General features: G+C 33.2%; 1 protein-coding gene across 1 annotated transcript in view; it reads right to left on the bottom strand.

The window, feature by feature from the left end:
* The window catches only part of LOC105255623 (dipeptidase 1), a gene marked incomplete at its 5' end in the record, with an annotated part of 99,723 nt that overhangs the window by 25,437 nt on the left and 47,836 nt on the right, over positions 1-26,450 (bottom strand). Inside the window, 2 exons of the mRNA XM_011265026.3 lie at positions 21,627-21,783; positions 22,269-22,549. Coding sequence (XP_011263328.3) covers positions 21,627-21,783; positions 22,269-22,549 — 438 coding nt within the window. The remainder of the gene's footprint in view (positions 1-21,626; positions 21,784-22,268; positions 22,550-26,450) is intronic.

Raw genomic sequence — 26,450 nt, 5'->3', positions numbered from 1 at the left:
TCGGCATAAAATATATTCTTGCGATCCGAATTCTCACATTCATATTGTGTCGGTTTTAATTTCTACTCATACATAATGTAATAATCTAAATATGCTTATCTATCCACAGTTGGTGCAGCTATACATAGCCTCTTGTGGCGTTGAGTTAAACGTTCACGGTACTCAGCGAATGTTGAATTCCCCAGATCGGTCGAGCATTCGACGTGCGTCGTCGAGTAATCGAACGTCCATATCGTCCTAACGAAGGGAGAGATGCGTAGCACGCAGCTAGTTGTGGGTATACGGTATTCGGTCCGAATTTCACTGCGCTCTCTCGGCTTTGAGAGAGCTAGCGTTACCAATTACTCGATGGTCTAATTAGCGCTGAGTTGCCGCGCGTTGGCGTAAATATTGAATTTCGGTTCCGAGTATAGTCTAACGCGATTGGCATTCTCGATTCTCGCGTCGCCGGTCTTCTCTTTCGATGTTATACTAATCTAAAGATGTAAATAGAAAAAAAATAAAAAAATTTTTTTTCATAAAATATTTCATATAGGTATATTTTTTTAAGAGAAAAACAAGCGTTTTTTTCTTAAAAATGATTTTTTTCCAGACATTTAATGTCTATAATATTTTAATTATTGTAATTTGATTTTTTATTTTTTAGATTTTGAACTATAGATGATAGATTTGAATTAATTACCATTATTTTAAATGTAAATCGCATTTTCCATGGCTATATAATTATGTAATTAATATTTTAATTAGGTAAATTGTGCGAAACAATGAATTGTTTTTAGTTTTTATTATAAGTACCAAAAAACGATAATTTTTAAAAATATATTTTAGTTACTATTTTAACATATTAAAAAAGATTAAAATTCTTGCATTTTTTCGAAAAAAATTTAATAGATTAATGAAACTTTTTAATTAAAATTATATAAAACACAACATAATTTGGAAAATTTTCAATTAAATGTATGATAAAAATTTGTGTTTATCCAAATTATGTCGTGTTTGCAATTGATCGTAAGTATTTCATTAATTCATTTAAATTACTTTTAAAGAAAGATACATAAATTAAAAATATAACTTTAATTTTGTTCAACATGATAATTTTAATAACGAGCAATAAGAGCCCACAACCGCGGATGGCAATGCGTGAATTATTTCGAACATTAATTGTTCACGAAAATTTTAAGGCATATGCACATATGCCAAGTTATAGATTCTCTTGGTTTGAGACTTCTATAACACCCCCTTTTACCCCCCTGGAGAGATGTAGACAGGAAAAATATCGGGGCGAAGTCGCTGAATCGGGAATCGAACCCGAGTCTTTCGCTTGCTTTAATTTTGTTGTTATATTAAAAATAAATAAAATATGTATTTTTCCTTTGTTGAAAAAATGATTCTTTTTACATTTCTTTATACTAATCGCATGACGATGTGGATGCGGTGATAGATCAGGATACTGCGAGGGGATAAAAGGGAAAGAATATATATGAGGAAAACACGGAGAGAGAGAGAGAGAGAGAGAGAGAGAGAGAGAGAGAGAGAGAGAGAGAGAGAGAGAGAGAGAGGGAATCAAAGAGAAACAGAGAAGAAGCTAGAGAAAAAGAGGGGTAGAAAGAAAAGCAGGTAAGATGCAAGATGGATGGTACCGGGAGTTTCTATGCAACTGAAATGAATTCTCTTTCGATGGAAACATTGCTTTACCATTGTAGCATTTTACGAACAGCTTTTCGATGCTTGCACCCGCTGCATTATCGCGCTCTGCGATATATATTTCCAATTTTTCGATAACATTTAATAAAACGAATAAATGTGAATAAAGATACTTGTATATTATTATTATTATTTATTTCAACCCCGCGATTACGGATATAACACAAAGCGTGGATACTGAGCTCCTTAATAAATTGAAAAATTGTCTGTTCAACTGTTACAAATACTCGACACTCTCCGTAGAATCCACGAACCTAATGCATACGATTTATCGCTCTCGGCAGTAACGAGCTACCCGAATTCAAATAATCCACGCGGTGTTTTGCGCGGTAATTTACGCGAGTGCGGATGTGCGTGACGCGCGCGTAGACATCTTTCCGGTATATCGCGCGGCAGAGAGAGAGAGGGGAGGAGAGAGAGAGAGAGAGAGAGAGAAAGAGAGAGAGAGAGAGAGAAAGAGAGAGAGAGAGAGAGAGAGAGAGGGTTATTCGTCATGGGGAAATAGACGCACGGGGATGCTAATAATCTGACGCCCTTAACTGATGGAGTTAGCATCGCGAGCGGAGAACGGATCTGACGTTTCCCATCTTCCGGACACCCCGCGTCGCGGCAGTTTGCGCGAACGATCGTATGGCAAATCGCAGTTAATAATGATATCGCGCGGGGTGGGAAGGGGATCCGGCAGATAAAGCCGTCCGACCGGAAAGCTACGTGCCTTCTTGCAGAAGGAGAGCAGATAACACACCAACGAGGCCCGAGTTGAAAACATGCGACGGCTGCCAACGGAATATCCGCTCGATAGCGACGCGACGTTTCGAGAAATCCGGGGCGGAAAGCGTGTATTTATCGAAGAAAACGTATCTCGAGAGCGTCAGCATAAACTGGATAAACAAGGACGCGGATTAAATACAAGCGGCTTCGTCGTCGCTTCGCGGAATAACGTCAAATCTTGCAGACGTAATTGCGCTAATAAACGCCAAGATGCTTGAATTTATGGGTAGCTGAGAGAAGCGCAAAAGAGGTGGATGCACGTTCATCCCCCGGCTATCTGTGACGTTGATACCTCATTGTCGACGTGCAGGAGTCAACTGACAATAAGCGAGAAACATTATATTTCAGTTCGCAAAAACAATTGTTTTATTGTATTTATTCGAAATAAATGAAATATCTACAAATTTACATTTTTCTCCCGTAAATTTTTCTCTTCGACACATTTACGGCTTTTAAATAATAATAAAAATTGTTATATTTTACACTTGTTATATTTTTTTGTTATTTTATTTTATATTTTTTCAGTTGAAATTTGCCAAAACTTACCGGAACTCGGTGAAAATGCACATTATCTGTCTTGTGTGTTCACATAGAGAAAATTACAATATATATGTTCTCTTTGCTAAGGCAAAGTCGCGCGATGGAGGAGAGCTCTCGAAAACAAAGCTTTGATGCGTTTTGCGCGCAAGTGCATCTACAGTGAGACTTCTCTTGTTTCGTATTCCCTCGAAACGGCTTTTTCCCGACAAGAAAATCACTTTCTCACAGCCTGTGCCAAGGGATATTTTCAGGAGGAAAGTCGTGGAGAGAGACAGGTGGTAAGAGTACAGTTTAGAGTAAACACAACGGCGAGTCGGGGTTGTTGGTCGTCCAACGTGGCCGACTTCGCGGGTGAAGCTTTCAAGCTCGCTGATTATCCTTTATCGCGGCTCTTCCGCCCGCAAACTTCGGCAATCATTTCGCGGTCACGGTACTTTCTCCTCTTTGTCGCCGGAAGTTAAGAGGACCGGAGGGGGGAAAAGATCGAGCGAAGGAATAAGCAGATCAGGAACTTTCCGTGTACGCGTCCCGACAAGCTGAAAAGACGTCGAAAATTTCGCTGCGAGTGAAATTTCTTCGTAAACAGAATTGTCATTGTTAAGGATATCGACCTACCCATTTGGACTACCTGCGCTCGCGCAGCCAAGTTTGAGTGGTTTGATTCGAGAAATAAAAATAAAAGAAAGAGGAACCGAGTTTATTGTCGCCTCGACTTACAAATGCACCTCGATACAGTCGCCCCCGCGAATTACAGAGCGTTTTTCCTTGTTTAGTTAGGTCGCTTTTATAGTCATACTTCTTGCACGGTAATTCGAGCGACGCTAAAACGGGTATACGTTTTTTTTTTCATGCGATCTTCATGCTCATTTTTGTAGAACTAAACGGAATAAATTTCCTTCAGCGATGTTTCAGCAAATGTTTACTTAGGAAAAAATTCTACTCCTTCCGCTATAATTTTATGATAAACATTATATGTCATATATTAAAAACTTCATGTGCGTATAGTGTATATCTATAGATTTTCTCGCGATATATCACGTAACTGAAAATTGATTTGAAAATTCTATAGAATTAAAGTCATATATTTTTATTATAAATTAAAAAATACATATACCGCAAAAATAAAATTAATAATAATAATAGTAATAATGATAACAATAATAATAATAATAATAATAATAATAATAATAATAATAATAATGATTATTATTATTATTATTATTATTATTATTATTATTATTATTATAATGTCGTTATATTTAATATTTTATTTATTATCTTTTGTACTATTATTCCTATTATATTATTTCAGGCTGTTTAATCGTAGAACTAAATAATTTATCGATAATTCTATTACAATTTTAAATGCGTAACACGTTTTTATGTAGCTGTACATATTATATTGCAGATAAAATTTAAATTAATTTCTAATGAAATGAATGCTACATTATACTCCGCTCGTCTTTCCGTTCATCTGATGTGAGCTTCCGGCATTATCAACGAATTTATACTGACGATAGATTAATGTACTTGAGCCAAAAAGTAATTAATTAATTAATTTTCATTAATGAATTAATGTGAGAGAGCTGTTTAGCGAATTCTGTTGAATTCGAAATATCTCATTGATTCATGAATTGAAGCTAATCCGTAATTGTTAATACCTCATATAATATATTATATATTAATAATAATATTATATTATAAGCCGCATATTACATGCATATTTGTATCAATCACAACACGGTCTATATATAAAGGATTTATTCATTTATTGTTCGTATTAATATTTATTGGAAATCGTATTGTGTAATTACTCCAAGATTAATTCTGAATTCATATAACAATGTTATATTGTATAAGATACACATCTTTGTTTTTTATTTATTTATAGTTTATACATTTTATTACAATTAAGTATATATTTTTTAATTTTGAGAAAAAAGAAAAAAATACTCTTATATATACAATTTACATACGTTTTCTAATTTATTATAATATATTATGTAATATTAATTATAATATCAATTTTTTTATGATATATTATTAATATACTGTGGTCATTTTCTAAAATAAATATCCCAAAAAATCAGCAATAGAAAAAGAGGGTAAAATATTTTCTGTGACACACACACATATATACATATGCGATTCTTATATATATATTTCCTTTACATTCTTCGTCATAAACTCATTTTGTTTCCATTATCCCAGTTTCGTTCAGTTTTCAAACAAAAATTACTAATTTGTCACGCAGCGTGCAGCAACCCCTGTCGCTCGTAAAAAAAGTAGATCAATCATGTCCCATCAAAACGCAGTTAGTAAAATTTTCGTCGCTGGCGAAAACTTTTGCGCCAACTACTTCGCGATTCCCGGACGCTTCTCTTGTGCCGCTTCTGGTTCGCGGCGCTTTTTCATAGCATTTTCTTCGGCTTGCCACAGAAAACCATTTTGCCACCAAACTCCGCTCGCCATGCCATTCTCTCGGCGTGCTTTTATCTATGCATAAGTACCCGCCTTGAGCCTTGAACTTTGCCGATGCGGATTTTCGCCACGTTAATGCACCTTCGATTCGTTCCCGGCTTGTTTCGTTGTAAGCGCGAAATGGAAGCGAACATCCGTGCGGTGTGATAAATTGATTTTGTAAAGTAAAAAGGTTTGGGTTTTCTTCTCGAGAGAATTCGATGCGTGGTTCTTTGACGCTTTGAGGATAATGTAATGTTGTAGAAATTACCGTGATAAAAATTGCTACGTGAGAAATATCGTACAAAAATTTTGTAACAATAATAGAATGAAATTTGTAAAAAAGAAAATCAGTTTGTATTTTCCTTATTTCAAAGTCGATAAATAGACAAATGGACTGTTTTAGATAGCTTGATCACAAAAAGTATCTAATCATCAGCCGTTCATCAGAATGATCATTTTTACGAGTACGATCAAAGATGATTTTTAATTCTGCATCGAAAAGTTTCATATCATCATTTTCGAAAATCTCAAACGAGTGCATAAATTTATATAAGCGAAGAATTATATTATTTGAGAATTTTATTATCGATAGTCGCTTTCAAAAAGTAAAAACACGCACCTATCAGAAATCAATCTCATGTTAGAAGGTACAATTTTCAACTTTGTGAGTTTTATTATCGATAGTCGCATACATAGTGACCATCAAGATTATGGGTTTTATTATTGAAAGTTACTTTTACATAGAAATAGTAAAATCTTCAAGCTTCCACCGAGAATCAATCTCAGGAAATAAAACTGTCGAGCGAGCTTTATTGATAGCCGCTCTTTTGTAAAGGAAAACTCTTATGTGAACAATCATCGAGAATCTCACTTAAAGTCTACATCTTACCACAAGGAATCACTCACGAGTGGACATGTGCTTATATTAGTAATATTGATTTATAATGGACGAATAGAAGTTTTTCCGTTTAGTTTAGTCTCTTCATATTTTTATCGTGTTTTAGGGAGAGGCAGAGACGAGAGAAGATTCCGCATTCAGTTTTCAGACATACTCTTTCTCTATCCATTTTCTGAGCAGGCTTTTATCTGCGAGTGAGCACTCAGGGGTAACCGAAGTTCGTCTGTACGAACGTGCTTGTCGTTCCGCTTGGACCCGCCATTAAGGGTGAACTCCTGGTTTAACCCTCGATGGATTTGTCCTGGGGTTTACGCTACTATGACGCGTTATTTATACTTCTGCCGCTCGTAAAATTGCTAAATAAATCGTGCCATTCATAGATACTGTGGTAAATCATTGCTGACAAGTACGATGCGACAAGAGCTGTCCTGTAACGCGAACGATTGTGCGTAAAATTTATATTGCATAACGTCAACGCGTATATCTAGAAGGGACTCGACGGCGCGGATCGATACGTCCTAGATGGCGCATTGTTGTTTGATAAATATTAATGGTTCAAAAAAGCATGTTGTATGCTTTTTACGGAGAAAAAAAATCGCATTCCTGAAATTGATACGCAAATGGCACTCGTTCATTTTACATCGCTACATTTTCTTCCATCTTGGAAAATAATGACATTTGGTACTCGCAATATTTCCCTACCGCTTTTGTAACTTTAAAAAATGCATTTTAAATTTTCATCTTTCTTAGTTTCTTTTACACAAATCATTTTATCTTTTCGTTATAAATGACAAAATTGTCTATTTATTTCTAAATATTTATAATCTGTTTTTAGGATGGATTGTATATATATATTTCTAAATATGTATAATCTATTTTTAAATAAGCATTGCAATTTTTATATATTTATATAATTATATAAGAAAATTTTTTATATATAATTGTATATCCAGTTTTTTTCATTTCTTCAAAATCTCACTTTAAAAAAAAATAATGTGAAAATTATTCTTTTAATTATTTTTGTTATTCATTAAAAATAATATTTCTTTCTGTTTGACAGAGATTATATAAGAAAAAGAAAACATATATGAACATATTTTATATAATTATATGTGATGTATGAATTTTTTTCTCCGGATTATTTTTTAATATATTATAATATTTCAAAATTAGTAAATTTCAAAGAATAAAAAAGAAATAAGAACTTAATTTAAAAAATGCATTTTTTATATTTTTCTGTAGTTCGTTATCATTTTTATTTTCATGATTATTTCATTTTATTTTGATCTAGCAATTTTTTATAATAATTCTTGATGTTCGTCAATGCTCTTAGATTCAAAGAGCGAAATTACAAATTTTAATTTTAACGCAAAATGTTTAAATGATACACATGTGTACTTTTTTAATATCAATATCTTTTCATCAAATCAGATAAAGGTTGACCCCATTAATTTACATTTTATACTTATTGTTACTTTAAATAATTTACTTGTACTTAGCTTATTTTTATTGTCAAGTTTTATTTAGACGTTTTCATTCTGATTTATAAAACAAGACCGAAGAGCGCAGCGAAGGAAGTTTTCTTTTATCAAGCTTTAATATTTATTTGAGTCTAAAAGAGAGTGAAAGGGCTTGGACAAGCAGTCTCGAGAGTTAAAAAATTGAATTTCACGAGCGCGGCTGTTTCTTGTCGGTGACAATGGCCGCACCTTTTGTCGAGATTGTTTCGATAATTGAATTAGAAGTCGCGAATATCTTCGGGTAGGGGTTACCAGAAAAACAGATAGAAGCTTTCGCCACCCTTTCATAACGTGCCCGGAATTCTAAATCCGATTGTTCGCATTGTATTTCGTTCGGCTTTCTCTAGTTTTCTTTTGTTGTAGTCTTCGGCCATTAATACAGCGTAATGCTTACGAGGATTTTCATTTAATTTTCAAAATAATCTACTGAATATTAATTCTTATAAATGTATTTAATTTTTTAAATACATTTATGCATATAAGTTATGTATATATATATATATAAATTTAAAAAAATTATAATATAACATTTATGTGTATAAATTATATCTGTATACGTATTATGTGTATATTAAATCGAATAAATTCTTTATATTATAATTTTGCTTGGAATAAAGTTGAAAATAATTTAAGAAATTTTATCCTTATTACATCTTATTCTTTATTACATTATTATAAGTTTGTGCATGCTGTATTGAGAAAATAACAATTTGCAGCCAATCGGCAACATAATACATAGAAAAGCTGATTAAACTGTGCACAGAAATGATGTATGAAATGAAGATTGATTATATGCGTTGAATATGCGTGTTAAGTCCACTCCGCAATATGTTAACATTGTAGCCCATAATAGTGATTCGTATAATTTACAATAGCATTGCTGTAGTGCTGTTATTGGAGGGAATCAATATCCCGAAACTTTGAAAGGATGCGCTGCACATTTGGTGTACATCTCCCAATATTTATCAACTCCAATTAATGCATTTATATTGATAACAGCTTATTTAACTCTAGAACACATGAGTTTTGTCTAACATTTCAATATTTTGCTTATTTTTTTGTCTTATCACGTTTAATATTTTAAAATAAATAATGTCTAAAATTATAAATAGTTTGCTTTTGTTCAAAATTGTCTCAAAATCATTAGAATTGTTTATAGATAAAGTATAATTTAAAATAAGATGATTATTGCAGATGATGCAAATATCACATGTTTTATCAGAAATAATTATGCATATGTATATTATTAACTTATTATTAATTAATATCATTATAAATTGATTAATTTTAATTTATTAATAATTAATTTGAGAATATTACAACAAAATAGAAAAGTATATAAAAAATTTTAACTTTCGATATTTATTTTACTGAAAGATATCAAAAAGACTTCTTATATCGCGCATAGTGGTTTAATTTGCAACATAATTTAAAAAAATGATATTTCTTATCATACTTGAACGACGTAAGATTTGTTTTTCGTCGTTATATGTTTATTTGTGATGAAATTTTCTATTTTCGCTGGATCCCTCTCTTTCTTGAAAATATTGTTTTAATTTCTTTCGGATTGCATTTACATATATATACATATATATATATATATATATATATATATATATACACATATCTGTCTTGTATTACTCGATTCCAAGAAAAGAAAAATTCTCAACGCATGTTCAGTCTCGTCGTCATAGAAACCGCCGTCAATTTGTCAGAACATCGCGAGAACACATCGATGGTAGAAACGAGACGTAAAACTCCCGTGCGCAATAAAAGAATGACGGCATGGGGATAAAAAAGGTGCGGAGATCGCAAATGATACGTCGCTGCAAACGAATCTGATTATGGTACAACCGCGTTTTATTCGACGTTACTGTCGTACGACGAATCGCGATTATCCTTTGTCTTTTCCATTCCGTGCTCAAGAAATCGATTTTCTCACATTTCTTTTATTATTTCTTTTTTATTTTCTTTTATTATTAGTTTTGCACGCACGTTATTTCTGTTAGACACTTTTCTGTTATCGAAAGAAGGAAGATAACTCGGCTATTCTAAAGTAAAAACTTTGTGTATGATTGCGGGTAAATGATTAACAATGAACATTTATATTTTAACAATGAATAAATTTATCGGATTCACGTCATTCACATGATTTGCGAGAAATATAAGTCGCGAGAAATATAAGTCGAAATCGATATTCCTGAAAAAATATAATTTACACCTGTTTATTGTAATTTTATTGCTAATATGTGTAATATGACTTATATTTTTCGCAAGCCACAATATATGAATCCTATTATAAAATTAATATTATTATGATAATATTAATATTGTCATAAAATTTTTGACGGAGTTTTTAAAATTTAAAGAAAGTCATACGCGATTTTTTAAATTGCTTGTGCATTTCCTTTATGTCGTGGCATTGAATCTTTCGAAATGGCTTTCCGACGACATAAATCGTGCAAAACGCAGGACCTCTCTGCTATGAAATGCACGAGAGCGATTATTATCGCTGCGGGGAACTCTCGGCTTCATCTATCGTTCTTCTCCTGCTCGTATAATTGAACGCGAATGATTCATATCGTATATCAAAGATTTCTTTTTGTTTTCAATGTCGCTCAATAGTCAGGTCAATTTTATGCAGGCTGATTTTACGAATATAAAAAATATCTTTGTCTAGCTAACAAAATGAATGTAAAGTTACTAATCAATAAGTGAAAAAAATCATCTCTGCTACTATAAAATAATGCATACTATAAAATAATGTTTCTTATATATTACATTTAAGGTTGTGATAAAATAATAAGCACATAAATTGCTTTAGATTTTTGAAGAGACAAGATTTGCAAGGAAAAAAATATCTGAAGATTGATATAAAGTTCTGTTCCTTTCTCGTGCATCTTTCGACTTTTCGATTTCCTAATCTCGGAAATAGATTACATATTTCTATTTCAAGATATTTCATTGGAATTTACAAATAAGAGTACACACTTAAGTCCACAGTCCAACAATTTTTCTCTCGATATTGTCTGAAATATTAAAATTTGAAAAATTATACTATATTCTTTTACATTTGTATAGCAACTTTATTCTCGTATATACATTGTATGCTAGATGCATCTACGTTTGATGCACCAGCGAGTCTATCGCGTCTGGATGCATTCATGCGATCATACATTGTAGTATGTATTCCGAAGCTGCAAGAAAGCGCAATTTTTCGATACTAGGAAGAAAGCGCAATTTTCCGATGCTGAATTTTCGATATTGAAAAGAAAGTCCATTCTACGTCCTGAATGCACCGCCTCTGATGTTAAACACGCAATATTATATGCATGGTGTATCTTAAATAATTTTTACATCATATAACATAATTTTTGCATATACATGTATCTATGGAATTTATTAAAATTATATCGATTCTGGTAAACTTTTTCTTTAAGGAAATAGCTTAAATTTATATATATTGTACATACAATATAACAGTAGACATATATTTAAAGTGTAGATTACATATTAGTGCCTAATAGAGTGATTTCTAATTCCTGGCTTAGTCAATAGACAATTCGAATGCGAATGAGCAATGACGGACACGCGTTTCCACATATACGGCGAAATCTCCCAATTTCGGATTTCCATCGTCGCAAGATCGCGCAAATACCGATTCGCTTAGTTCGTTTCACGTAAAATGATAGTATGCATACTGTATTATGAATTACGCTGCGGAGAGATGGGAATGGATTATATGAATTGGATATTCGAGAGGAAATCCGAAATTCAGATTGCAAACTCGAATTGTATAATTGTTATTGTTTAACAAAGTAAATTACTTGAATTTCAGAGAAGTTGTATAATTAAAACAGAATTCACGTTTATTTGAAATATTTCGTACACGAAATAATTTAAACCAATTTCTTTTGACAAGCTTTACTCAAATGACTTTCGTTATGATTATTATTGGATCGTTAATATAATAATATCGAATTATATTGCAACAACTTGAAGCTGATTGTGATGGGAATTAATGCAAAAATTGTAAATATAGATGTAAAAATACTTAAGAATTAAAATTAATTATTCAAATATTATTAAATAATTAATTATTCAAAATTAATCATTTAAACATTTACCAAGTTTTAAATTACATTTGAAGAATCTATTTGCTAATGGAGAATGAACGTAATCATTATTACATATTTTTACAAAGCGAGATTTTGATAAAATTTCGATGTTACACAGAAAGCGATTTTTGCGCAGTTTTTGCGTAACAGATTGCTTAAAAAATCCTTGAATTTATTTATACATGGTACACATAAAGGTTTGTTGGGAAAATTTTCTATTCATTGGCCTCCCACATATGTATCACGTAGTATAAATATTTCTATATATAAGTTTAGTTATTTATTAGACGATGTCGAACTGGGGTTTAGTTTGAGCAGGCAGTCCTCATAACTGACGAGTGAGAGGGCCAGTGAATTTCATATAAATAAATTCGCAGAGAGGTAACATCAGGAGCAGAAGGCATGTAACTCTCGATGGAAGTTTCAAGACTGCTATCCCTTTTTGCTAACCTACCCTTCCAACCATGTTTCCTCGTTCCTTATACAAACATTGAAATGAGTACCCCTCGTATTCTGCATGCATACTTGAGAATTCTATATGAGTGTGCTTTGAACGATTCTCATAATATAAGCATATAAAGCAAACTAATTTTTTCAATAAAAATGTTTGAAATGCCTTTCTGTAATTTATTTCAATCATGCGGAACAATTGAAAAAATGAGTAAAACCGATTGATAATTACACGCGTCGTGTAATTTTAATTAAACGAGAGCAAAATAATTTAGGTGCTTGTAATTGTCGAGGAAATGATATTTTTCTGGTTCTTGCCGAGACTTGGTCCGGTACTCTCTTAGATCAGTAAGAAGAGAATTAGAACTTTTGGTCCATATTTCTCTTAGATTCTGTTTGGATCCTTGTTATCCCAACACAAGAAATCGAAAATCGAATTTCCAGAATTTTATTTGCGACTTTAAAGCGAATGGCTTCAGTGCCAAGTTACAGATCGAGGTAAACAACGATTTGGCTTGTTCTTACATAGCCAAGAGGAATAATAGCGGTAAAGAGATCATTTTTTCTCTCTTTCTTCCTCACATTTTAACGCGAAAAAAACGAGAGAATCCTTTTCAATGCTGTTATTCCAAATTTATGCAACGAGATCGAGCCATTAAAAAAAAAATGTTTGCATCCTCTCCGATGTCACGTACCCGATCGCTTGAAAAAGCGATCGACATAAGTCGTCATCCTTCGCGTGATACCGGAAATGAAGTTTTTGGCAGGAAGCCTGGACAATCAATACCCTTTACGAACGGCGCGCGATAAAACACGCGGCTCGTTATTAGCACGGCGCGTTTTACGGTCGGGAAATAGAAGGAACAACGGAAAAATAGCCGGTAGCTTCGCAGTCGAGTCAGTTTCACAGATAAGGGGAAGGAGGAAGTGGATACGCTTCGCTAATTCGCCGATAATAGTACATCCAAACTCGAGATGGTCCAAATGAAACAGCTTTTTGCACGATCATCATTCTTCACTCGTTTATAGTCGTTCGCGAATAGTATTCTTCTCCGATATTTGATCAATAACAACGTCATTTGATTGATCCTACGTAGCAATATGTTCAAGTTCAATCGTGATTAAACGAAAACTTTAAGTAAATTGCCATGAAATGTTTTCTCGTCAAGTTAAACTTTAAGAATAATTATATGCTTGAAACCCCTCCTTGATTAATAAGAAATTGAAAAAATGATATCGAACTACGTTATAGGTATCGAGAATACCCATTATAATCAATTAAAACGCATACTCCCTCCGTTTTTTGCCAACCGTAGGTTGGCAGCAGTCGGAAGGAAAAATTAGAAAATACAACGCAATGCCAATGTATTACACATTATTTCTATGACTATAAAGAAAGAACAGACACATAATATTATATGAAATACCCCAATAGAGCAGTATTTTATCAGTCGTAAAATTAAATATCGACCTTCCCTCTCTTCGAAAGAATTTAATTCACCTTCTGTTCAACTATCTAATTATCAATCGCTCATGAACGCAAATTAATCGAGGGATTCATTGATTCTAATATCCCTCTTTTCGGGAATATTCGGGAGATCCGCAAGGGTCTCCCTTGGAATGACCAGGTGGGGCGTTATTATCCAATATGACCTAATTATCGTAGTGGTACACCGACGTTCGCTATAAATGGAGCTGCGTAAACCAGTCCTGCGTGTATCTGCAGCACATCCACTATAATACCCGTCTCGTAATAACGGCCAATTCGCATCCACCTCGTCCCATACCTCTCGTATATCGCACGTGGCGTTTCCTCATTGGCTGAGGACGCATATGCCGAATCCTATCGATCTATCGAATTGATTGACGTATCGACACCTGTCGCCGTTACCACCGATTTTCGTAAAACTTGACGATCGCAATCGATCAGGGTACCAAAGAGTATCTTCTTTATCCGCGATGTATAAATGTCTTTAATTTTTTATATATTAATATAGACAATAAGAGAAATTAGAAAAAATTTATTTATAATGCAGAAAATATTTATTAAAATGATATAAATATTATTTAATATTATATACATATGCTTAAAAATTAAAAATTTATTAAATGGTGGTAATAAAATAATATCACTAATTGTAATTTCTAATGATAATTTTACTTACTTATTTGTTAGTAATTAGTGTATTATGTAACTTTGATGTAATTAAACAATGAGAATGAAATATATTTTGTGCATTCCTCGAAGACTATTGTTTGTCAAAGATAGTCGATCTTCAGAGTCTCTCCTCCGTAGGAAGGTGAACAGGGACATGAGCTAAATTCTGATGATTTTCAAAAGTGATTGACGTATCGACATCTGCCATCCGGTTGATATCGTCATTGTATCGTGCAATTTCGATGTTTCGTCGATTTTTGTACTTTGCGTGAATTGGATCGCTACAAAAATTGCTCGGCGTACCAAATAATTTTTCGTTCCACTGTTATTGTAGTCGAATTAGTGAAATCAATTAAAACTTAATCACTATATATTTAGTAGATTGCATTGTAATTGCAAAGGGCAGATCAGTTACGGCAATGGCTATAAGAATTTAATTTAACTGCAGTGGTGAATATATGACAAAATTAAATCATTTAATGCGATTAAAGTCTCAATAAATAAAATACAGTGTAACATAATTTGGATAATGACGAATGTGATGAAGCCGCAGGTAAACGTACAAAGTCAAATGAGAGACAGATGACAAGGGAGACAAGTGATAGGTTGGTTGACATTTTTGTCCGATATTTGAGGGAGAGAGATTGATGTATCGACATCTTTGACAGGACTGAGCTATTTTTATTCATTTTATTCACGATTTGTTCATTCCTCCGATCATTAATCAGATTTTAAGAGCAACAATCTCAAGCTTTAATTTAATTCTTTGTAATTATCAATTGCTACGATTATTTTTAAATTTTAATTAAATAATTAAACATGTGAATGTGAACATAGGAAATGTGACGCTAGTAAAATTCCACAATTAATAAATTTGTCTTTTTCTCAAGTGTAACATGTTCCTCAGGAGGACAAATTAGTTAAATCTTAAGCGTGATGCTTTGAGAAAAATGAACAATTTTTGTACGAGATTATAACTCTGACTTTACAGCAAAAATTTAATAGCTTTTAATCATAAAACAGCTTTTTTCTTCTCGAACAAGTGTATCAAACTTTTCGTTGATATTTAAAATTTTATCCGACAAAAACGTAATAAAATAAAAAATCAAATTGTAAAATTTTTAATTAAGTCGCTTACTAATTACTAGTTCTTAATTCAATAATAATGTTTCGCTAACAAAGTGCGAATAATTCACGACTAATCCACCATAAGTTGAGAAAGTTAATAATAAAAAGAATATTAGCAATAAAAAAAGCAGCGGCTCTCTGCAACAGTCGATTTTTACAAAGAAAAGCTTGCGTTACATTTTAATAGCAAATAAAAATATGATAAAATTATATAATAATTATATAATTATATGATAAAAACAAAAACGGGTCATAAATAGGACTTGATTAACTGACTCTTTAGTGATATATTTCAAAAAGAAATATTTGTATCACTAAAACTTTTCAACTTATAGCGAAACTTTGTGGCTGTGTAATTTAGCACTATGTTATAAAAGTACCTAAAAATAAGAAAAGTTGTGTTTTCTGAAATATATTTCAAATGTAGAGAGAAATAGAGAGAGAGAGAGAGAGAGAGAGAGAGAGAGAGAGAGAGAGAGAGAGAGAGAGAGAGAGAGAGAGAGAGAGAGAGAATTTAAATATACAATTTGTTCCATTTAATATTTTTAATAAAAGAAGAATAAATAAGAATTTTTAAATTTTGTTCTTATGGTTTTAATGTTTTTCCAAAATCTATATTTGCCTATTTATATTTGTCATCGAAATTTAGGCATTCTCTCTCTCTCTCTCTCTCTCTCTCTCTCTCTCTCTCTCTCTCTCTCTCTCTCTCCTGAATAATAAAGAAATTTTAACTCGAGTTCTCCACATGAGGCACGAGTCGGCGTAATTAGTCGTCTCGATAATCGAAGCCTAAAGTTTCCCCACGACCTTACCGGCCCATTGACACTGGCAACACTGTTACCAAGTTCGCCAACGAACTCCCCCTATCCCCCTACCCACCCTTTTCCCGACGCCCAAATAGTGTCGGCGCAAACTTGTCCGAGTTTCGACTGCAGCTGGAGTCTAGGTAGAATACGTAATGAGTACGTGGGTTCTTGACTTCGAGCTATATACACGAGCTGGCCCATTATGACTAATCGTTTGGTATGCCTCGCTATCGAGTCTCGGCTAAGTATTTGTCCGGTGAATGGAATTCGTACGTGTAAGAATTACAGTTTGGACCGTTATCATGTATTTGCATTCAAACAAATGCGACGACATTTGTTCAGGGTTAAGAAACGTTATTAAATAGCAAATTATCTTAGATAATTAGCAAATTGCATAATATATTACATAAGAAGCGAATAAACGAGGAAGCAATCAATAAATAAGTTTTAATTGCGAGTTGTGATTGAAAATAATGACAATGAAGAAAATAATTTCATTTTAATCGATCACTTTAAATCTCTATAATAAAACATTTGTTTCGTAAAATTAATTAAATACTTCAAGTGGAAGTTTAATTAACGTATAAATAAATTATTATGTTATGTTAAATTTATAATTTAGTAAAAGGGAGAAAAATCCTTTGCAAATTTTGTATCGTTCATTTCAAACACTATTCGGTCCACCTTTCGAGGTAATTAATATATTTAGTATTAAATATATTTTTCACCCTTACATTTTCACCATCGGCAATTTATATAGAATATATCTTACAACCGTTCCCACTATCGAACGTTCAATTCAAGCACGGTCGGATCAAACTCTTACTTTACTACTTGATGTCGCTCATCGTGAAGCGCTTCTCGCACGAGATCGAAGATTCCTAGATAATTTCCCGTCACGCGATCGTCAAGTGGCCACTTACTCGGGTGCGATCTAATTTCTGGCTTAATCTCGAAGACGGGTGCGGTCCGGTGATGGGGAACGATGTGAACGCGAAACGGTCATACGCGCAATCAGGATGCGAGAGATTGGGAGAACGATGGGAGGAAGGGGAAGTTTAGATATCGGTGGCTCTATAGTGACGTATTATAGCGATTGCCGGCAGCAACCTCAGCCTAAGTGAATGGCTCAGCCGAGGGCCTTTGCTGATTATGGTGTCGCCATTGATCCAGATCGAAATTGGCTTGCCTCTGTCATGGAACGCACCCAGAGGGCCATTAATATCCTCTGTGGGCCAAGAGCGAACGGATGCGACGCCCGTATCGATGAGAAGAGACGAGAGTTAATCGCAAATATGGCTGCAAATCGAGGTGCGAAGCTTCCCTCTCATCCATCAATTAATTAATTAGCAGCCGATCGTTTCTCGTTTCTGTTGAGATAGTCTTTAAATCACATAATTGAGGATTTACGAAAGAAATATATCCAGAAAAATAAAACATTTTAACAAAAGATGTTATTATTTAAAAGATGTTATTAAAAATAATATTTCGTTGTTTTATTTTGTTCATATTTTTTCAAGGATAATATTTTATCGGGGAAGCAAACAAAAAATATTTTCTTAAATTTTATATTATAAAAATATTCAATGCATAGCAATTTTAGAATATAATATTTTATTTTAATCACTTTTCTTTTTGAGATTTTAAAAAGTCAAAAAATGTTTCATTAATAACAAGGAAAATATGCTGCCTCTAATGAAATATTTGTATAATTATTCTCCACACATATTAAAATTTTAATCGATATCGTAGTGATTCCTCTTCAATCACAGAGAAAATAGACCATTCTTGATTCATCTCGTTATAGAGACTGCCAAATGAAAATTATTTATGAGAGACCGAACTTCTCTGACAGCAATCGATTCTTCGGCATTAAACAGTCGGTTAATGATAAAAGGAGCCTTTCGATTTAATATATAACGATATAAAACCATGATTAGGAGAATGTCGACCCGCTATTTGTCTATCTATCAACACGATTAATAAATTGTCGGGATTAAAAAGAGCTGAGAATCAGTAATAAACGTAGTGCTCCCGGAGATTGGATTCGGCATAAATCGATGAAACTGAAGCATAATTCTCGCTCGCTTCCAATCGTCTCGAACGTGTTCCTTCACATTTCCTTTCGCTTAATCTGTCTGTGTCATTCCTGATTAACGAAGACTAAAACGACTTACGGAAGATAAAGATGTTCCGTATTTGATGACGCTAAGTAATAAAATTACATCAAAGTGTGAAATTTATGGATCAACTGCAGCGTGTCACGCGACGCAAGTAACAGATTATAAATATCGGATTGGATACAAATGCCGTTTTATTTTTCCATAAAATTTTCCGATATAGATAAATTATGAAGCATTGGAAATATGCCAATAATAGCAATGGATTAATTTAGATCATTTAAGGGCGTTTATTGCAAACTTTTATGTCGCTTATTACTCTTTTCAGTCCAATGAATAAACTTTATTTGCGGGACAAATATATAATTTTATCTTTTAGCCAATATATGTATATATAATAAAGAGATTAATCTAATTTTTTCGCAAATTTAATTCAAAGCAGAAAATTGCATACAATTATTCTATATATCAGATTATCTGCTATTAATAATAATATATAAACGTTTTATTTTATATGTCACAGTAAAATTCATTATACTGATATTAAAATAGAGTATGCGTTTTAATTAATTTCATGTCACTTTAACGCAATCTATAAAGGTCAATAATTGATTAATAAAAACTTGCAAACTTTCATTTTTTAAATGTAAAACTATATCACTATGAATTTATTATATATATTTATTATACATATTTATATAAATTTATTATATATATATATATATATTTATTTATTTATAATTTATATGTAAATTTATTATATATTTATAAATTTCATGTTCAGGAATAAATTGCAAGATGAAAGAAAGAATTTCTAATATATAATAAAATAAAATATATAACGTTTTGCTTAATTTGACCCATTTTATTTTAACTATTATCTTTTTAGTATCAATTAAATTGAAAGTGGAATTTGTGATAATACATTGAAGTGCGATCTTTACGATCGCAGAATTACATGGAAGTTGACATATCTCTCATGCAAAGAATTACACGGAAAGTGAAGATGATATTGCTTTTGACAGTTGACTTCTTTCTCACTCTCCAAGTTACGGTACGGCTTTGTCAGTTTTTATCAGCTAATTGCAAATTTCAAAGATACTTGTCCGCTGGATTGGATTAAAAATTGACAAAATTGAATAGTTTCCAGAGATCAAAGAAATCTATTTTCTGCTTCTCGAATAAAAATACTGCAAATACGGCAAAATTTATTTATATTAATTTTATTATATTAATTAATAATATATACTTTGATAGAATTGAATTTTTTTAAATTAAATTTTTGAATAATTAAAAAAATCGTAGAAATTAATCACGCACGTGATTAATCACGTATATGTATGGATTCTAGACTTGAAATTTTTCCAAAATTTCTCGAGATCGATAGATATTTTTTCAAGACATCTCGTAGACGCGGCGATGAAGATTCGAGGTAGATAAATGATCCTTCTTTCGTCTGTCTTTGTCGATTGCCAATATCTCGGCAAGAGACGGCGGGATCGAACAGGCGGGATTCCTGGTTCCGATAAGAGTTAGTGCTCACTTGTTGACCCGTTTCAATGATCGTAACTTATCGAGATACAAGACCGGCGATTGAGAGCAACGACGTGAAGCCAGACGCTGAGAATTTCGGATTTATCGGGAAGTTTTAATATATATATATATATATATATATATATATATATATATATATATCGCATGAAGCTTTTTACGATGACAAGTGCGGTCGATCGCGCGATGATGACGCGGTCTCGCGATTTTCAGGAGAATCAGCTGATCCGCTTGGCCATCAGCTGGATTCGTTAAGAATTCACGCTCGGTTGAACATTCTCATGTTTCATCGACAATCGTCGGTGGTAAATTGAGGATACGCAGTCAATTGACTGTTAATGATACCCGATTCGTCCACAATTATCATGGCAAATCGAGAGAGTCTACGATCGACCGTTTGGCGATTTTCGACGGCGAACCACTCAAAGCCATTAGTTAGCTTCTGATCAGCCACTCCAAGTGGCGTTGCGAGCGAGTAAATTTTCTGTTTTATCGTGTGCATGCAAATCATCCTGGGAAGGCATTTCGACACACCGTTTGGCACGATCTGATTGGATTGGCGCGCTCGTAGTCGAGTAGAATTACAGACGCGGGATATGCCGATCAATGGCAATTCGTTACAATGGATGGCTACAGATGAAACTGATAATGAATTGGAATTGTTTACGTGCTGCATAGTCGTTTTAGCAAATACTAGCAACTTGCGCGTAGCGATTCCATTTGTATATAATATCGATAATTGGCGGCTTTTGCGCGTGGGTCCGATTGAGAGAATACGTTTCTACGTTAATGATGGGTCTATTCGTTATCAATAAGATTGCTTTACCATAGATGCCATATGTCGCGTCTTTGTCTAAGTTGGATTGCTTCCCGCTCGTATCTAATTGCCAGCAGTTGGATCACCTTTAGAGCAGTCACGAGCATAAACTCGCTGCATCAAATAGTTTCGGTTCTGTTAAAATTCCCGTACATCAAACACCGTTGATTTTCTTAACACATACACACACATGCTTAAAGAATCAAAGTTTATTTAGGTCGAACGATTTTCCGATGATATTCCATAAAAAGCTTACACTGATTTGTTAATGGCAATAGAAAGCAGATAATTTTAGTTCTATTTTCACCCAACTGCCAGTGTGATAAATTAATATTTGATTGATGCTCCTCAAGATTTAAATCATTTTTTAACAAAATTGCTTTTTCGCTATGTTTGTTTCATAAATGATAATATAAATCAATATAAAAATTGTGTGAGTAAATATTGTAATGAGTCAAAGTAAAAGTATATCTATAATAGGGGTATATTTCTTCGCGCGCGCACTAGAAGAGTGGGAGATAAAAGTAATGACCGAGGAAGAGAAAAAGTAGGGAAACTTAATGAATGCCATGTTGGGTTTACCTGTGCACCGACGAGGCCAGCGCGTAATCTAGGGATGTCCGTGTGACTCCAGTCTGATCTGGCCCAAGGGTCGACCCTGCCGAGGTCGCTGCTCAGGTTGACCTCGCCAAGTTGATTGTGTACGAACTTTCTGACGTTCCAGGGCAAATCGTTGTGCCTGTGAAAATCGAAATACGACTTATCGAGCAATATTATAATATTTCACGAACAGTATCGGATTCTTTATTAATTTTTAAATTTATTTAACACGTACTAGACTATGATACTTTTTGTTCAAATACCGCGTATCAAATATTACATCCTAATATTATTGTATACTTGAAGAGTTTGCGAAATGTATTATATATGTATATGAATGTCTGTAAATTATAATGTAATTGGAGATGAGAGAACATTGAATCCAAACAGATTCTTGTATCGAAGAGAGAACGAGAGAAAGCCATATCCATTGCGCGTTATAATATACGAGATTTGGGAACAATAATTTGATATTAATGAGATACACATGTTCTGGGAAATTACGCGATGCTGCGTGGGATGTCGAAAACATGAAGCAATTCGGATATCTTTTCGACGTCTTCACCCACATAAATCGAAACTCATTTTCTAGGATCAATCGCATATCGAATAACAAATGCTCACCCGTCGATCAGAGGCACTTCAGTGAGGATTCTCCTGATCACGTCCAGCCTCTGCTGGTGCGTGGCAGGCGCGGATTGAAGTAGAAACGGCAGACAGAGACCTCCGAGGAGCAGGACGGCCACTAAGAACAGGACAGGCGCCAACAGCCGACATCTCCTGCGAGGACTCTCGTCTCTGCGATCCTTGCTGCTGCCGCTGCTGGGCGAATCCTCGCACGGCGGCGGTAGCCGTACGGTGCCGTTGCACGGCGCCACATCTGGCAGTTCTGTTAGGCACGTGGTCTGAAAGAAAGAGAGCCCGTGTCAACAATGTTTTATTTATTCTTCATCTTTATCGATTGTTTCAAAAAATTTCTAAAATTACATATGTATAGCATTTTTCCAGAGCTTTTTATTAGCAATTTAATTATAACTCTGGCTCTAAAATTTTCTATTTGCTCTTTATCGATCTCGATAAATTATTAATCTCGTGGCGGAGATTGTTGTTATAATTGACAATCCAGAAGCTAGGAATATGAATTTCAACAGTGTGATAAATATATTACATATCCATTTTAGATAAATATATTACATATCCATTTGTGATAACAAAGTTGTTTTTAAACAATGATTAAAATTATATATGTATGTATAGCCTTTTTTAGCAATTTAATTGCCAGTATAACTTTGATTCTAAAATTTTCTATTTGCTCTCTACCTATCTATCGGTCTCAATAAATTATTAATTTCGTCCTGAAGGTCGTTGTTATAATTAAATAACTGTGAAGGTAGAAATATGATTGAGTATTTTAACAGTATGATAAATATATATATTGCGACATATTTTAGTTTGTGAGAGCAGGTTGTTGTTTTAAAATATTATATGCTAAAATTACATATATGTAGCCTTTTTTTAGCAATTTAATTGTCATAATTTAAATTTTATTTTAGTTTTAATAAGTACATAATTGAGTAGTTTGATTTCATTTTCTTTTCTCAGGCGCGGGTAATATATGTGAAGATCAAGTTTGCGTAGCAGATCTCGGCTCATGAAGCAAAAAGAGCTTTTTGAGTCAGTAGTAGTATCGTACATACATTCGAGATATTTGCTTCGTTAAATTAATTAATCTAGTTAATATCTCTGCCGTAGAGATTACACGCTGTTGTTCAGTGACCGCATACATTTATGAGAATAAATAATTACTCGCGACTGTAATTTTATGAGTCGTAAGAAATGAAAAGATATCTTTTTTCTTGAGCAGTATTAAAATGAAGCACAAGTTATAATCATTTTTGTATATCCAATAACAAATATTTTGTTAACATATTGAAACATTTTTTGTCACAAAGTTTAATTAATATATTTGTATTTAAATCTATATATCTTTAAAGATATATTTTTATATATTTTATATTTTTTTGCGTTATATTTCTACTCGTTTCTCCTACATCTTTTCGCGTTAACATTGTTCAAGCTCACATTTCAAACGTTGCAAATATAAGCTTTGCAATTAACTGGAACATAAATCTTCTCGTTTCGCACACGTATAAGACTTTTCGATGCGGGTGAACACATCCGGGTGAAGTTAGACAATCGCGCGTGTTAACGACTATTTAAGCGTCTCTTAGAAAGTGCATTACGCTAGTAGTGCATGTAGCGGAAACGAACGGTACGGTGGCTGCAACCTGTCCGCGGAAAATTACAACCAACGCGGATGGAAGTGCGACCTCTCGTAGAAGGAGGGTTGGAAGGAACGAGAACTCCTTCGCGACGTCACTGCGACGCTCTGCAGAGCAAACTTTTGTTTGCCCTCCTTTCGACCACCATAAAACACGTTAACGCCCGGGTACGTAAGATTTTCCGCGTATATAGTGTACATGGTGGAGTGGTTGCGAGGCCAAAAATACAGGGATACTTGGCGAGCCTTTGGGGGATTTTCTTAGCTTCTACAATTGTCATAAACAACTCACCAAGTCACAACTCTCTTCGCGATGCTCATCAGATTTCGTGTGGTTTTACGATTTTATAGTAAATCAAATAAAATCATAATTTTCCGATATGATTGATAAGAGAAACATTAACGAAAAATGTATTTTCCAAAATGTATTTTCTCACATATAATTATTTTATTTTAGATGATTTATTTATTATTATTTTAATTAAGCATTTAAAGAAACTAGGATTGTACGAGATATCAAGTCTTATAATAAATTCGACACAAGATCAAGACTAAATTTTTCATTAGATATCAAGATACAATACTACGATCATTATTAAAAGAATATTGGCCTTATCAAGATTATTGATCTTTGAGAAGTTAAAATATGTGTATTTGTTATTAGATGAGAAAAAATTATATTATATTATAAATTTAAAATATTTTATGTATAAAAATATTTATATTAACAAATTTAGAAATCATTATTAGAATAAAAAATAAACAATATAAAATTTTATATAATTATTTAACTACATAATATATATATATAAAATTTTAGGAAATAAGCGAATGACATAAATAGCAATAATTATTTTAAAATATATCATAAAAAGCTTATGTTAAATATTATTTTATAATCGTTTAACATTAAATAAGAATTTTTAATAAAATCGAAACAAGACGAGATCTTTGCTACAAGATTCACTGAAGACCAAAACAAGATTTAAGTTTTCGAAAATTTTCGATATCAATACAATAATATTTTTACGAATATTGTCTTGCGCAACTTTAAAAGAAACTTGAGTTGTGCAAGTTTAAAAGAGACTATAAAACATTATAAAACATAAATTTTGAGACATTCGACATGATAAAAGATTAAGTAGTCAAATAGCAGTAATAAAAACAGAAAATTGAAAACTAATGTTTCGTTATCATAGATTAAAGTTAAAAAATAGCTGGGAAACAAAACAAAACAATTAAAAAATATTACTGCAATAGTGGCGAAACAGAAAAATGTTGAAAGGCACATGTCGCGTATACCGCTTCCTGCGAAACTTACATTGTTCTGTTGTTTATCTTTTTTCCGCGCTGAGTTTCGCATATTTATGACGCATAATAATGCGGATACGAGGGATGCGAGGGATACAAAGTTTTGCGAAATGCTTGTACGCGGAGAAAGAAACTCGAAGGGAACGACGAGCGCTGGATGAAGTGAATTCAACTGCGAGCAACGAGCTAAATCGCCAAAGTTATCGTCGGCATTACTGACGATTCGCAAAAGAAACGATGGTATGCGTTATCGTCGAAGCGCGAAACGACGAAAACGCGATTCCCATTTCTAGCCGTTCTCCGTTTTCTTGTTCGCGACTCCGCTCGGTGAGAATCGATTGTCGATACTGCGGATAATTAATAGCTGCCTGGGGATAATGAAACTGAAAGTCATGGGCTCGCCCCGTTTTCACGCATATAACTCTGACAAAGAGAGGACTTCTCGCGACAATACTCATAATTCGTTGCTTAAAATCAAGATTGCTTGTTGGATTATATAATGCGATGGCGATTAAGCCACAACGGTAGCTGTACCTCTTATCTTTTTTCCCCCAATAAATTTATATTCTTGAACTTTCGCTTCGTTCGTTAAATATAAAAAATATGAGAGATATAAAATATAAGTAAAGGGACAATTTATTTTTTAAAATTTCTTTAGTAAGTGTTACATAGAGAGAATAATTTCAAACTCTTGATTTTCCTCGCGCAAGCAATTGCCGACAAATTAATTCGTACTTTGCCACGCTCCAGCAACGTTAAGATAATTATTGTCGCTCGTGATAGTAATAATGGGCGACTGCCTTTTAACACTGCTTCCCTAGAATTTAACGAAAAAGCGAATTCGACGTACTTTTATAATCGCGCTAAAAGTTTTTACCGCGAGCGTAAACGTATTAATTAAGCGCGTTAATTGAACGCGTTTAAAAATGAAATGATACGATGCGATAAAATGGCTACGAGAAATATGCAATTGTCTTCAAGTGAAAATTTTTCTTGTCACTACTAAGAAATCGAGCATTTCTGAAAATATCATCCTCGTACATTATTCTTCAATCTTTAAAGATATCGCAACTTATTTTTCTCGAGGAAGGTAAAATATTACTTAATATGTCAATACCATAAAAGTTCTTCGCGAGATAAGATAGAGAAAAGTTTATATTATATTTTCATTTTACTGATATTTTTTTATTTCTTCCTGTAGAAATAATATTACT

This window comes from Camponotus floridanus, unplaced genomic scaffold (genome assembly GCF_003227725.1).
Source record: "Camponotus floridanus strain SB8 unplaced genomic scaffold, Cflo_v7.5 scaffold23, whole genome shotgun sequence".
In the NCBI taxonomy this organism is placed as follows: domain Eukaryota; kingdom Metazoa; phylum Arthropoda; class Insecta; order Hymenoptera; family Formicidae; genus Camponotus; species Camponotus floridanus.
This window is presented reverse-complemented; position numbering and strand designations above follow the sequence as displayed.